General features: G+C 44.7%; 1 protein-coding gene across 1 annotated transcript in view; it reads right to left on the minus strand.

Annotated features, from left to right (window-relative positions):
* Window positions 1-14,934, minus strand: part of LOC140284971 (piezo-type mechanosensitive ion channel component 2-like) — a 66,768-nt gene continuing 51,834 nt past the window's right edge. Inside the window, exons 39-57 of the mRNA XM_072379032.1 lie at window positions 14,075-14,231; window positions 13,801-13,983; window positions 12,192-12,295; window positions 12,040-12,116; window positions 10,642-10,741; window positions 10,425-10,572; window positions 10,195-10,282; window positions 9,988-10,114; window positions 9,590-9,748; window positions 6,520-6,667; window positions 6,236-6,424; window positions 3,431-3,523; window positions 3,189-3,355; window positions 2,993-3,109; window positions 2,816-2,895; window positions 2,526-2,739; window positions 1,737-1,878; window positions 620-1,638; window positions 1-587 (exon numbers count right to left, since the gene is read on the minus strand). Coding sequence (XP_072235133.1) covers window positions 1,537-1,638; window positions 1,737-1,878; window positions 2,526-2,739; window positions 2,816-2,895; window positions 2,993-3,109; window positions 3,189-3,355; window positions 3,431-3,523; window positions 6,236-6,424; window positions 6,520-6,667; window positions 9,590-9,748; window positions 9,988-10,114; window positions 10,195-10,282; window positions 10,425-10,572; window positions 10,642-10,741; window positions 12,040-12,116; window positions 12,192-12,295; window positions 13,801-13,983; window positions 14,075-14,231 — 2,395 coding nt within the window. The 3' untranslated portion in view covers window positions 1-587; window positions 620-1,536. The remainder of the gene's footprint in view (window positions 588-619; window positions 1,639-1,736; window positions 1,879-2,525; window positions 2,740-2,815; window positions 2,896-2,992; window positions 3,110-3,188; window positions 3,356-3,430; window positions 3,524-6,235; window positions 6,425-6,519; window positions 6,668-9,589; window positions 9,749-9,987; window positions 10,115-10,194; window positions 10,283-10,424; window positions 10,573-10,641; window positions 10,742-12,039; window positions 12,117-12,191; window positions 12,296-13,800; window positions 13,984-14,074; window positions 14,232-14,934) is intronic.

Here is a 14,934-nt window from a genome sequence, read left to right on the forward strand (position 1 = left end):
TAAAGGAAAATTCTTTCTTTTCACTTTCCACAGAAAACAAGAAGTTTACAGGTAATATCAGTCAGGTAACAAAGTATTTTGAAACCTTCAAAGAACAACATCACAATCCAACACACAACTCTACATCTACTGTTTTTCTGTCACATTTACTTTCACTTTTATGTCTCTCAGTCACTGTGGAGGAAACATCCGCTGTATTCCAGTGTTGTGGCATGATCGGACAGCTGCTTTGACAGTTCTTCTGAACTGTGTTTGTGCCTCTTTTTTTTTTTTCGTGATGATTTTGCATTTTACACCTGTTGATCCAAGTGGTTACCTGGTTACCTGTTGGTAATGGAGTTAGCCGAGTGTTAATAAGAAATACCAAAATGACAAAGCGCTACCAGTGAACTAATGGGAAGCAACAATAATGTTAAGCTAACACTGACCTGAGATGGAGCTGAGCTGCTGTAAGGCTGCATTTACACTGAGCTTCAGACATAAAGCTAAAGTATAGAGACAAGTTCATCATTAAGGTGTCAGAGAGCTGCTGAAAGACCCTAACCCTGAACCCTAACCCGTAAACAGTGTATGAAGCTAAAGCTAAGCTAACTGCACCTAGCATGGAGCTAAAGCTAACTGCAGCTAACATGAAGTTAAAGCCATCTACAGCTAAGTGGAAACTAAAATGAACTACAGCTAACATAAAGCTAAAGCTAACTGCAGCTAACATAAAGCTAAAGCTAACTGCAGCTAATATGGAGCTAAAGATAACTGCAGCTAACATGAAGCTAAAGCTAACTGCAGCTAATATGAAGCTAAAACTAACTGCAGCTAACATGAAGCTAAACTTAACTACAGCTAACATGAAGCTAAAGCTAACTACAGCTAATATGAAGCTAAAGCTAACTGCACCTAGCATGGAGCTAAAGCTAACTGCAGCTAACATAAAGTTAAAGCTAACTGCAGCTAATATGAAGCTAAAGCTAACTGTAGCTAACATGAACCTACAGCTAACTGCAGCTAACATGAAGCTAAAGCTAACTGCGGCTAATATACAACTAAAGCTAGCTGCGGCTAACATGAAGCTAAACATGGCACATGTACTAAATACTATTATGTAAACACTAATGAAAAATTATTTCCAGTTTATAGATGCGTCCCAATACAGGAAGTAATTGAAAATGTCCTGGAAAAAACCCTCCATTGCTGAAGCTCTTTAGTTGGTTATTTCCAGCCTCAGGAGATTGTTGTGACCGCACAGCTGAAGAAAGAAATTACAAATGTTCCGACGTGTGAATCATCCTTGCATTTACCGATAATCAATAATCGGTACACATTCTTAACAAATTTCCTCTCCCAATGTGACACTGACACTAGTTTAGTTTTGAATCCTGTGATGTAAGCACATCATCAGTGTCAGTTCCTTTGTTCTTTGAGGAACATCTGGAGAACATCTTTAAAATGTGTGGAGAACATCTGGGGACTCATGACTCCCGAATACCGGAGGAAACACCTGTTGTCGTCTGCTAATCAATACAGCGTCGATCACTGAGGTCAGCGCCGTGTCCATTTGATCAAAGTCTCTGGCGATCGATACAAGAAGATTAGTTTGGCGTAAAGCTCCTCCTCCAGCTCCAGCTCACCTGTCTCTCTCACCTGTAAGAGGAAGCAACAATAACCAATCAGATCAAAGCATCAAATCAGTCACATTATGGAGTTTGATGAGTGTGTTGATAAAGTTTCTGAATGTATACCAAGAAGATGTCTGTGCAGAGTTTGAGGATGCGGTCGACACATGGCAGCTCCTCGAACATGATGGAGTGACTGATGCCGCTGAAGAACTCCCTGACGAACTTCCCGATGACCAGAACCACTGAGGCGTACAGACCCATGATCCTGAGGGGGCAGGTAGCCGGGTTACTGGTAACATGCACTATAAATGTGTTACTGCAGTATTTGTTGTTTCTCACTTGGGTGAGAAAGTCCTGAAATGTCAACAGTCACATAACTTCTGGTATAAGCTTTAGGACAAACATTTCCAAAGGTGGACAGGAAGCGGCGTTCCACTAATTCAATGCATTTTCACCTAATTAATCCGTCCACTAATCCACAGTTAGGACCATTCGCCATGAAGAGAAGGAGAATAATCCCAGGTTTCCTTTCAGAAGTGTATCCATTTAACTCTTTAAAGAAATGACTCTGTGAGCATTTTTAACTCAATAAAATTCTCTGAGTTAAAGGAAGGACTTGTTAAAATCTTCCTACAGATGTATTGCTACGGAAACGAGGACCTGGACCTGCTTTGATGTTTTTGACCCCGCCTCTCACCTAGAGGCAGCTTGGATAGGATCCTGTCCCCCTCAAATAGGATAAAGTGGGTGTATAAAATGGTGGACCTACAGTAACCTTCATAGTTGCTTCATTGACACGTCTTTCATCCCTTAATTATCTTACCCTTACTATCTTTGAATTGATCCTTTAGAAGTCATGAAGTGAATAAATTTAGTATTTCTACAACTGTGTCACTGCAATATTTTTAGTACCCGTATCCAGCCAGGAAGCCCAGACTCGGAGGACTGACTTTGTCACTGAACACAAAGAGTTGAAGGCCCGGCTCCCTCCTGTCAGTCAGTGAAGCCACGCCCCCTAAAGGCACAAGACTGTCAGCCGGTTGGTCAACAATCCACCACTCCTGGATATCTCTGCTCTGATTGGTTGAGCGCTCCAGGGCCAGCAGGATTTCCTTGTAGCGGTTATCTGATTGGAGGAGAGAAGCCATGTGACCGGTGGGTTCCTGTCACACTGTCAGGGTGATGGAGGGTGGAATACTGACCTGAGTACAGCTGCTCGATAGGCTTGGCGTTGGAGTCGCTGGGAGCACGAATGAAGCAAGGGAACACTTCCTGTATGACCCTGAAAACAGAGAAGTTCCACTCACTACGTCAGACATGTTTGTAGTCTTTTGGCCAAAAAACCCCGTCCCCAACATGTAACACCGTCCCACACTCACACAGGACGGGTCCGGCTCCCGTTGAGCAGCTCGATCAGCTCCAGGCGAGTCTGGTTGTCCAGATAGGTCACATGTTTACCTGACGCCAGCTCCGCCTTCGCCCCCAGACTCAAGTTCCTGTTCAGAGACGATTTCATCAGGATCTTTCTCTTTGATCAATGATATATTTGTTACTGATTGGGATAAGAGGACAGACCTCTGCACAGTCCAGGACACGGTCAGAGGGAAGTGGTCCAGGTTGAGCACCTGGCTCAGGTACTGCCTACTGGGGGGGCTGATGGTCCACAGAGAGTTACTGCTGCCCTGCAGCTCCGCCGCCGTCACATCCTCAGGACCATACACCTCGAGGAACTGCAAGGCACTCTGGGAAATACAGGCTAGTGTCACTGCCAGAGGTGAGGGTAAACACTGTGTTTGCGAGTGCTGGAGAGAACTTACAGGTGTGTAGCTGTAGGAGCTGATGAAGGAGCTGAAGTCATCCTCAGTCAGATCTCTGAGCTGATTCTGCTGGGCACTCATCATGAAAATTGGCTGAACAAGAGCAACAGGTTGAAAATACAACTCCAGCTCTGAATAAGTTGGATCAAATGTGAATAAAAGCAGAATACAACGATTTACATAAAGCAACATTTGATTCTCAACAAGCGTAGAAAACATATCAAATGTTGAGAGTCCAGACCTTTCACCATCTGAAAACATTTAGAATACAACAGAGAAGAGCCAGGAATCCTCTATCAGACAGGAATGGGACAACATTCCTCTCCCAAAGCTCCACCGCTGGTCACCTCAGTTCCAGATGTTTACAGATGTGGTTAACAGAAGAGAGGGTGCAACATGAACCTGTCCCAGCTTTTTACGTCTTCCTGCCATCAAATGGCATGATTTTTTTGTGAATAAAATGTTAATTTCTGACATTTTCCCATCACATCATGATGTATTTTTGTCTAATGTTGTGAGTCTCTTTACAGCTTTGCTCTGCGGTAAGACGTATTGCATCACTTCCTGTTGCCTTGTGTGTGCACTGTTACATTTCTCGCTCCTCTTGAACTACTAATAATCACCTTATTTCTCCCTATAATTTACACATCTTGCATAGTTAACTCTATCCCATACTTGTTATATTCTAACGCTCACTCTTACAGATCTTTAGTCTTTATTTTTCACTTTTTAGCGGTGTGTCTGGTTCTCTAGCTTAGCATGGCTACCAGTTCTCTTCCTCTATCTCCTGCTTTCACCTGCTCCGTGTGTCAGATGTTTAGTTACTCCTCTGCCTCCTTTAGTGGTAATGGTACATGTAACAAATGTAGTCTTTTTGTAGTTTTGGAGGCGAGGTTATCTGAATTGGAAGCTCGGCTCTGCACTGTTGAAAACCACCCGATAGCGAGCCAGGCCCCTTTAGTCAGTGCGGAGCCACCTAGCGTAGCTAGCTCTGTTAGTCGTCCCCGAGCAGATCCCGAGCAGCCGGGACTTAAGAGTGGCTGGGTGACTGTCAGGAAGAGGAGTCATAGTCCTAAAGTCAAGCCCGTGGTTCACCATCAACCTGTCCACGTTTCAAATAGATTTTCCCCACTCAGCGACACACCCGCTGAGGACAAAACCCTGGTAATTGGCAGCTCTATAGTCAGAAACGTGGCATTGGATAAGCGTAAATACGGTAAAATAGTTATTCTCGTCGGCGGTAATGACACCCGGTTACGCCAATCGGAGGTCACTAAAATTAATGTTGCATCGTGTGTAATTTTGCCAAAACAATGTCGGACTCCGTAGTTTTCTCTGGACCCCTGCCAAATCTGACCAGTGATGACATGTTTAGCCGCATGTCCTCATTCAATCGCTGGTTGTCTAGATGGTGTCCAGCAAACAACGTGGGCTACATAGATAATTGGCAATCTTTCTGGAGAAAACCTGGTCTGATGAGGAGAGACGGCATCCATCCCACTTTGGAAGGAGCGGCTCTCATTTCTAGAAATATGGACGAATTTATTAGTCATCCCAGAGTTTCTAAAAGCAGAATGGGAGGCAGAGCCTTCAGTTATCAGGCCCCTAAAAGCAGAATGGGAGGCAGAGCCTTCAGTTATCAGGCCCCTAAAAGCAGAATGGGAGGCAGAGCCTTCAGTTATCAGGCCCCTAAAAGCAGAATGGGAGGCAGAGCCTTCAGTTATCAGGCCCCTAAAAGCAGAATGGGAGGCAGAGCCTTCAGTTATCAGGCCCCTAAAAGCAGAATGGGAGGCAGAGCCTTCAGTTATCAGGCCCCTCTCTGTGGAACCAGCTGCCAGTTTGGCTTCAGGAAGCAGACACCCTCTCTACCTTTAAGATCAGGCTGAAACTTTCCTTTCTGATAAAGCTTATAGTTAGGGATGGCTCAGGTAATCCTGAAACATCCCATAGTTAAGCTGCTATAGGCTTAGACTGCTGGGGGAGCTCATCTGTCACACCTTTCCTCACTTTGCTGTCTTTTTCACCCTGTTTAGTTTCTCAAATGATTTTATGTCCCTGTGACATTATTGTGGTTATTAACTTGTGTTTCCCTGTTCCAGCAGGTATCCTTTGAATGGTGTTATCGTGTTTTTCCCCCTCTTTTCCCTCTTTTCTGTCTTCTCAAACCCCAGCTGGTCGAGGCGGATGGCCACCCTTCCTGGTTCTGGTTCTGCCAGAGGTTTCTTCCTGGTTCTGGTTCTTCCAGAGGTTTCTTCCTGGTTCTGGTTCTGCCAGAGGTTTCTTCCTGGTTCTGGTTCTGCCAGAGGTTCCTTCCTGGTTCTGGTTCTTCCAGAGGTTTCTTCCGGGTTCTGGTTCTGCCAGAGGTTTCTTCCTGGTTCTGGTTCTGGTTCTGCCAGAGGTTTCTTCCTGTTAAAGGGAGTCGTTCCTTTCCACAGTCCCTCAGGCTCAGGACGGGAGATTGGACTGAAGACAAGTTTCGGTGCAATCTGTTGGTTTCCTTAGCTAGGATATTATTTTTTAAATCGGCTCTATATGAATTAATTGGATTATAATTACAATGAATTGAATTCCAATTGGCTTGAATTTGACTATATCATTTAAGTGCCTTGAGATGACATTTGTTGTAATCTGGCGCTATTTATATAAATAAAACTGAATTGAATTGAATTTTTCTTGGAAGCAGAAGAAGCTTAAAACTGTATTACAGTAGAACTCCTACAAGTTGTTAAAATGACATAAAAAGTACTGTCCTACAGTAGAAAACTATGTCAGAGCCTCTGTAAAAGTAGTCACTGACAGGTGTACCTGGAAGCCTCCCAGTGTGATGGTCAGAGAAACATCAAGGGGTCGGTTGACAACTCCAGCGACAGATTTGATGAGCGACATGAAGAGCAGAGGAAACCAGACGATACAGATCAATAAGAGAACAATCAAACCGCCCATCCCGTACTTCACCACCCGCTTCTTCTTCTGCCCACGGGGCTGGGGATACCTCTGAGATGAAGTGCACACAAATACAAGTACGAACTGTAAGTGTACAACCAGCACTGCCACGTCCTCACAGTACACTGGTGTGGAGAAGCTAAAACCTTTTCAGACTCCCTCCAGCACTTTAAGACAAAACAGTGGGCGTAAACGTCCTCCACACAGATCCACGAGGACAGGGACAGCGTGGTGTCTGTCCACACCCAGTCCATTACCGCCCTCAGCTCCGTCAGGAAGGGAACCAGCCGGAAGCTGCAGTCAGGGGAGGGAGACACACATCAAATGTTTAAAGTTTATGGCTTCGAAATATCAGGAAATAAAACAACAGGAAGTTAATGCAGCACAGATCTCAGAACAGAGAAGATCAAGAAGGTTAGATTCCTAACTGAGTGAAATGAGCTGGAAGTATGTGAGCAGCAGCCATGATCAGAGTCTGAGTCCTCCAAAGACTAAGGAAAGGAGCCCCGACGCTTCCTTAAGGATCTCCTTTAGGAAACACCGGACCGTCCTTCCTGAGAGAAAGGAGCTCCGACGCTTCCTTAAGGATCTCCTTTAGGAAACACCGGACCGTCCTTCATGAGAGAAAGGAGCTCCGACGCTTCCTTAAGGATCTCCTTTAGGAAACACCGGACCGTCCTTCCTGAGAGAAAGGAGCTCCGACGCTTCCTTAAGGATCTCCTTTAGGAAACACCGGACCGTCCTTCATGAGAGAAAGGAGCTCCGACGCTTCCTTAAGGATCTCCTTTAGGAAACACCGGACCGTCCTTCAGGAGAGAAAGGAGCTCCGACGCTTCCTTAAGGATCTCCTTTAGGAAACACCGGACCGTCCTTCCTGAGAGAAAGGAGCTCCGACGCTTCCTTAAGGATCTCCTTTAGGAAACACCGGACCGTCCTTCATGAGAGAAAGGAGCTCCGACGCTTCCTTAAGGATCTCCTTTAGGAAACACCGGACCGTCCTTTAGGAGAGAAAGGAGCTCCGACGCTTCCTTAAGGATCTCCTTTAGGAAACACCGGACCGTCCTTCCTGAGAGAAAGGAGCTCCGACGCTTCCTTAAGGATCTCCTTTAGGAAACACCGGACCGTCCTTCATGAGAGAAAGGAGCTCCGACGCTTCCTTAAGGATCTCCTTTAGGAAACACCGGACCGTCCTTCAGGAGAGAAAGGAGCTCCGACGCTTCCTTAAGGATCTCCTTTAGGAAACACCGGACCGTCCTTCCTGAGAGAAAGGAGCTCCGACGCTTCCTTAAGGATCTCCTTTAGGAAACACCGGACCGTCCTTCCTGAGAGAAAGGAGCTCCGACGCTTCCTTAAGGATCTCCTTTAGGAAACACCGGACCGTCCTTCAGGAGAGAAAGGAGCTCCGACGCTTCCTTAAGGATCTCCTTTAGGAAACACCGGACCATCCTTCAGGAGAGAAAGGAGCTCCGATGCTTCCTTAAGGATCTCCTTTAGGAAGCACCGGACCGTCCTTCATGAGAGAAAGGAGCTCCGACGCTTCCTGAAGGATCTCCTTTAGGAAACAACGGACCGTCCTTCCTGAGAGAAAGGAGCTCCGACGCTTCCTTAAGGATCTCCTTTAGGAAACACCGGACCGTCCTTCATGAGAGAAAGGAGCTCCGACGCTTCCTTAAGGATCTCCTTTAGGAAACACCGGACCGTCCTTCATGAGAGAAAGGAGCTCCAACGCTTCCTTAAGGATCTCCTTTAGGAAACACCGGACCGTCCTTTAGGAGAGAAAGGAGCTCCGACGCTTCCTTAAGGATCTCCTTTAGGAAACACCGGACCGTCCTTCCTGAGAGAAAGGAGCTCCGACGCTTCCTTAAGGATCTCCTTTAGGAAACACCGGACCGTCCTTTAGGAGAGAAAGGAGCTCCGACGCTTCCTTAAGGATCTCCTTTAGGAAACACCGGACCGTCCTTCCTGAGAGAAAGGAGCTCCGACGCTTCCTTAAGGATCTCCTTTAGGAAACACAGGACCGTCCTTCATGAGAGAAAGGAGCTCCGACGCTTCCTTAAGGATCTCCTTTAGGAAACACCGGACCGTCCTTCAGGAGAGAAAGGAGCTCCGACGCTTCCTTAAGGATCTCCTTTAGGAAACACCGGACCGTCCTTCCTGAGAGAAAGGAGCTCCGACGCTTCCTTAAGGATCTCCTTTAGGAAACACCGGACCGTCCTTCCTGAGAGAAAGGAGCTCCGACGCTTCCTTAAGGATCTCCTTTAGGAAACACCGGACCGTCCTTCAGGAGAGAAAGGAGCTCCGACGCTTCCTTAAGGATCTCCTTTAGGAAACACCGGACCATCCTTCCTGAGAGAAAGGAGCTCAGACGCTTCCTTAAGGATCTCCTTTAGGAAACACCGGACCGTCCTTCAGGAGAGAAAGGAGCTCCGACGCTTCCTTAAGGATCTCCTTTAGGAAACACCGGACCGTCCTTCCTGAGAGAAAGGAGCTCCGACGCTTCCTTAAGGATCTCCTTTAGGAAACACCGGACCGTCCTTCCTGAGAGAAAGGAGCTCCGACGCTTCCTTAAGGATCTCCTTTAGGAAACACCGGACCGTCCTTCAGGAGAGAAAGGAGCTCCGACGCTTCCTTAAGGATCTCCTTTAGGAAACACCGGACCATCCTTCCTGAGAGAAAGGAGCTCCGACGCTTCCTTAAGGATCTCCTTTAGGAAACACCGGACCGTCCTTCATGAGAGAAAGGAGCTCATTCTGTCCCATAATTCCTTGCAGCTGCAGCTTTTATAGCGATGCTCCATCGTTTTCCTCCAGTCGTTCTAACTGTGATTCATAAATATGAGGACAGGAGGATGAGCAGCCTGTGACAGAACTATATTTACCTTTTTATCTTCATTTTTCACTTCCAAACTCTGATAATAAAGTAATATTCTATATAATCTCAGATAAAGTTCCTGTAACACCATGATCAGATCCATCAGATGAAGCTTCTGCAGCTGTTTCTGGAGAACATTTGTTGAACATCTGGAGTTTCAGACCCACATCACAGCTGAGAGTCAGAGTGCTCGTCTTCTCCTGAAGGAGTTTTCCTCCATCTTTCATTGATCTCATGATGTTCTTCCAACAGGGTCAAGGAACGAGCTCGAAAAGACGATATGAGGAAATCTAATTTGTTTAACCATTAGACCAAATCTTTGTGCTAAGCGAGGCTCGTACTCACCCCTGGAACAGGAACAGGTTCAGGTAGTTGTAACTCTTTGTCAGGAAGTTTCCCAGAACTCGTGTTGGGTAACCGGATCGGATCTGATAGGCTGACAGGCCAAAGTAAACACATTTTACAAAGTACCAGAGCTGAGCCACCAGGTTCTGATTGAACCGCCTGCAGGAGACAGACAGGTGGATAGACAGATGGGCAGGTAAGCAGATGTGCTTTGATGCTTCACAGCAGCGTTTGATGTCATTCAAACAACACAACAGATTCAGAGGAGCAGCCATTTATAAAAACTGACTGTTTTAAAAAACAACCACAGCAACATTTAGAACAAATACAGAAAGAAAGGGTGGAGGCATAATCGCCCAACAGTCTCATCCTGTTCACAAAGACAGCAGGTGAGTTACCTCTCAGTGACTGTCGGCAGGATGAAGAACATCCAGAAGTGAATTCCAAAAACCAGAATCACCTGGAAGACCAGTTTCCCCAAAACAGTCTTCCTTAAATACAGAGCCCTGTCTATCACCATGGTACCTGATGGGACAGACAGGTGGACAGGTGGGTAAACAAACCCACAGACAGGTGGCAGGCACACAGCAGACAGGTGGACATACCAAACTGGATCAGGACCATCACTAAGAAAGCTTCAGGAACTTGATCCTCTGACAGGGAGGATGTGATGTCAGCAGCTGCAGAGTGTTTCTGAGAATTGAACAAAGTAAGACGAAACAGACCCACTGAATAAGATACATGAAAACCAGAAATAAATCAACGTGAAGGAGAATGAAAGTCCTGGTTTTTATCAAACTTTCAGCTCAGTGACAAACGGTAAATTAAACTTTACCCCAAAAGCCCAGAAGCCGAAAACGATGATGATGAAGTCAACGGTGTCGGCGAGGAACATGAGGACGTAGACGTCAGTAACAGCGCTGTACTCAGGCTGGACGAGAGCTCTGAAGAACTGGCAGAGCGGCCGGTACAGAGACATGCACCTGACAAGCAGACGTAGGGATTGTGGGTCATTTGGTTTGTGGACAGTGTCACAGTTAGCGCTCACTCACCTGTTGACAGAATACTGCTTGGCACTGATGGAAAGTTGGCACAGTTTTTCCAACAGCAGATCCAACCGGCTGGGCTGCTGAGCTCTGGAGCTCACACTGCCTGGAAACACAAGAAGAAGAAACATACAAATACATTCTGAAACCACAGAGGGATCGATGCACTGCACGGAGTAAAATAAGAGAGTACAATTTTGGATAATGAATACATTTAAATGAAGACGTGAATGTGTAGCCAAATGCAATTTACTGGATGTTAATGACTCCTTAATCTACTTTTCTGAGTATCATTTTGTCCATGTTTGTTTGGTTAAACATTGATCTGTCCTTTCACTGATAGCATAGTCCACACCACTGATCTTTCCCTAGATGCACTATTTACATTGAATTAGATCCATCAGGCCTTTCAGTGTGGAGTCTGCATGTTCTCCCTGTGTCTGCCTGGGTTCTCTCCGGTTCTCCGGCTTCCTCCCACCGTCCAAAAACATGCTGTCAGGTTAACTGGTGGCTCTAAACTGTCCTCAGGAGTGAGTGGTTGTTTGTCTCGTTTGTCTCTGTGTGGCCCTGTGATGGACCGGTGACCTGTCCAGGTGACCCCGCCTCTCACCCGATGACCGCTGGGATAGGCTCCACCCCCCCGTGACCCGACCGACGAATTAAGTATAGAAGATGGATGGATCCAGCAGGTCCAAGTCCAGCAGAACTCCTTTTCTCTAAGCCTCATTTAAGAACCACAGAGACCACAGTCATGTCTCTGTGTAGGAAGGGTTTGTCACGTTTTCAGTTTGTTATGTTTTCAGGTTCTTGGTTTATTTTCTTGTCGTGTTTTCCCCCCTCTCACTTAGTTTCACTCAAGTCACCTGTTTCTGTTCCACAGCTGCACCTCGTCACCAATCACTTCCCCACAGTATTTAGTTTCCAGGTTTACTCACAGTCATGGCTAAATCCTCACCTTACCTTCATGTTCACGCCACGTTTGTTCAGTCTTGTCAGGTCAGGTTTTTGCCCCATAGTCTTATTTATCCATGGTCTCGTTTGGTCTTTTTAGTTATTTTTTCACAGTTAGGTTTTAATATCCGGCTCAGCTGCGTCTTTGGTTCTTGCCTTCCGCCTTCTCGCACCGTGACAGGGTTCTGTTCTGGATCAAAATATAACCATTCTCGATGGGGTTATCCTTCATCAACTTATCAACTTATGAGCTTTCCTCATAATTTCAACAGGTGGCAGTCTCGGGTCAAACCTAAAGTTGGTTTCATGTGCAAAATGCACCCGCTCTTCACTATCCCCGACTTGAATTTGGAAAAATTTGCCTGATAAGTTAGAAAATTCAAAACAAACAAAAGTTATATACCATGATATTACGGTGTCCCAAATGTTGAGTAAAGGTGCATTTGATTGTACCTGAAGGTGAGTGCTGCTGGGTGAAGCTAGAGTGAGCTCGTCTTGCTGCTCTATGTCGCAATATGCTGGCAGGATCACTGGCAGGATCACTGGCAGGATCACTGGCAGGATCACTGGCAGGATCACTGGCAGGATCACTGGCAGGATCACTGGCAGGATCACTGGCAGTGCTCCTGTGGGTGGAGTCAGCTTTATCATTGCGGTGACAGAGAGAATCAGTCTCTTTGGTCACAGTTTGGTCCCACAGTCCATGGCACTGCAGAAAATAAGGAGGAAGAGGGAGGGAAAGAGTGTTTTCACCTTCACTATGACCATGTTATACCATGTGGTATAATTGCGGTCTAATTAATGTTTTCCTGGATTAGTACTTCAGTATAACTCGGCTGTGGTATAAATTGGTCTTTATACCTTAAGTATGACTCTGCTGTGGTATAAGTTGGTATTTATACCTTCAGTATGACTCTGCTGTGGTATAAGTTGGTATTTATACCTTCAGTATGACTCTGCTGTGGTATAATTTGGTCTTTATACCTTAAGTATTACTCTGCTGTGGTATAATTTGGTCTTTATACCTTCAGTATGACTCTGCTGTGGTATAATTTGGTCTTTATACCTTCAGTATGACTCTGCTGTGGTATAAATTGGTCTTTATACCTTAAGTATGACTCTGCTGAGGTATAATTTGGTCTTTATACCTTAAGTATGACTCTGCTGTGGTATAATTTGGTCTTTATACCTTAAGTATGACTCTGCTGAGGTATAATTTGGTCTTTATACCTTAAGTATGACTCTGCTGTGGTATAATTTGGTCTTTATACCTTAAGTATGACTCTGCTGTGGTATAATTTGGTCTTTATACCTTCAGTATGACTCTGCTGTGGTATAATTTGGTCTTTATACCTTCAGTATGACTCTGCTGTGGTATAATTTGGTCTTTATACCTTAAGTATGACTCTGCTGTGGTATAATTTGGTCTTTATACCTTCAGTATGACTCTGCTGTGGTATAATTTGGTCTTTATACCTTCAGTATGACTCTGCTGTGGTATAAGTTGGTATTTATACCTTCAGTATGACTCTGCTGAGGTATAATTTGGTTTTTATACCTTCAGTATGACTCTGCTGTGGTATAATTCGGTCTTTATACCTTCAGTATGACTCAGTTGTGGTATAAGTTGGTATTTATACCTTCAGTATGACTCTGCTGTGGTATAATTTGGTCTTTATACCTTAAGTATGACTCTGCTGTGGTATAATTTGGTCTTTATACCTTCAGTATGACTCTGCTGTGGTATAATTTGGTCTTTATACCTTCAGTATGACTCTGCTGAGGTATAATTTGGTCTTTATACCTTAAGTATGACTCTGCTGTGGTATAATTTGGTCTTTATACCTTAAGTATGACTCTGCTGTGGTATAATTTGGTCTTTATACCTTCAGTATGACTCTGCTGAGGTATAATTTGGTCTTTATACCTTAAGTATGACTCTGCTGTGGTATAATTTGGTCTTTATACCTTCAGTATGACTCTGCTGTGGTATAATTTGGTCTTTATACCTTCAGTATGACTCTGCTGAGGTATAATTTGGTCTTTATACCTTAAGTATGACTCTGCTGTGGTATAATTTGGTCTTTATACCTTCAGTATGACTCTGCTGAGGTATAATTTGGTCTTTATACCTTAAGTATGACTCTGCTGTGGTATAATTTGGTCTTTATACCTTCAGTATGACTCTGCTGTGGTATAATTTGGTCTTTATACCTTCAATATGGCTCTGTGGTAGAACAAGGCAAGGAGCTGCAGCAGGTCGTACAGGACATAACCTTCCTTTTTCTCCACCCCTAGGATGTTTGGAGGGTGGAATGGTTTGGAACGGTCCACTTCCAGCTTTTGGTTAAAGGGAAAGAACCCAAACTGGAAGAAATACTTAATGACAATGGTGACCTGAGGGCAAACACATGTAGAACAACTTACTATAAACCCTGCTAATAAACTAAGAATTAATCATTATATGAAGCAACAGGATGGTGAAAACCTCGGTGTAGATAATGGCTGTCATCCAGAAGGTCTTACTGGGTCGAGGAACAGACAATGTTGCCCAGAGAAAGACAAGAACAGGAAGCACCAATGTAAGACAGCTGGCAGACACCATGTGGTTCAACACAATGACCAGGTAGCACACCGTCTCTGATCTAAGGGGGACAAACAAGACGAAGTGAAAAGAAAGAACTTAAATCAAAAGTGGCAATGGACACATGATTGATGCAAATGTTTCTTTTAATCCACTGTTTTAATTTTGCAATCGGCCTTAGCACTCATGTGACACTCTTGGGACACAAAGTGAATATCATACTATTCTGAAACTTCAGCCAACAAATGTGACCTTTCATAATTCCTTCCTATTCGAGAATCATTCCCTCATTCAAAGACGTATGGCTGAGTGATCTGATGAATTCAATTTAGCCATATAATAGTAAAGTGAAGACTAAACAGAAAAGGTAGAGTAAACTTCCGAAAGGCAAAGATATCTGCAGGGCCAGATTATAATATTCAGAGATCCCTATTCAGCAAGTAAGGAAAAAATGTAGAATGATACCGAGGCCATAGGTTTTTTTCTGGAAAAATATCTCAAATGTAGAATTTTGACAAACACAGTAGTTTTCAAAGGATTAAAAGTGCTGGAAGAGGACTTCAAGAAAAAAGAGAGCAAAGCTTTTCTAGAAACATAGAAAACACAAACATATGTATGAAGTAATGAAAGTAAAGATGGCATTGGAAATAAAGACAGAGCTGGGGCCTCATGTACAAAGACTTGCGTGGAGTTCCTACTGAAACATGGCGTACGCTCAAACCCAAAAGCCCTCCTTCGCACAAAAATATCTCGATGTATGAATC

The sequence above is a fragment of the Leuresthes tenuis genome, unplaced genomic scaffold (assembly GCF_036924035.1).
Source record: "Leuresthes tenuis unplaced genomic scaffold, fLeuTen1.0.hap1 SCAF_24, whole genome shotgun sequence".
Taxonomy (NCBI): Eukaryota; Metazoa; Chordata; class Actinopteri; order Atheriniformes; family Atherinopsidae; genus Leuresthes; species Leuresthes tenuis.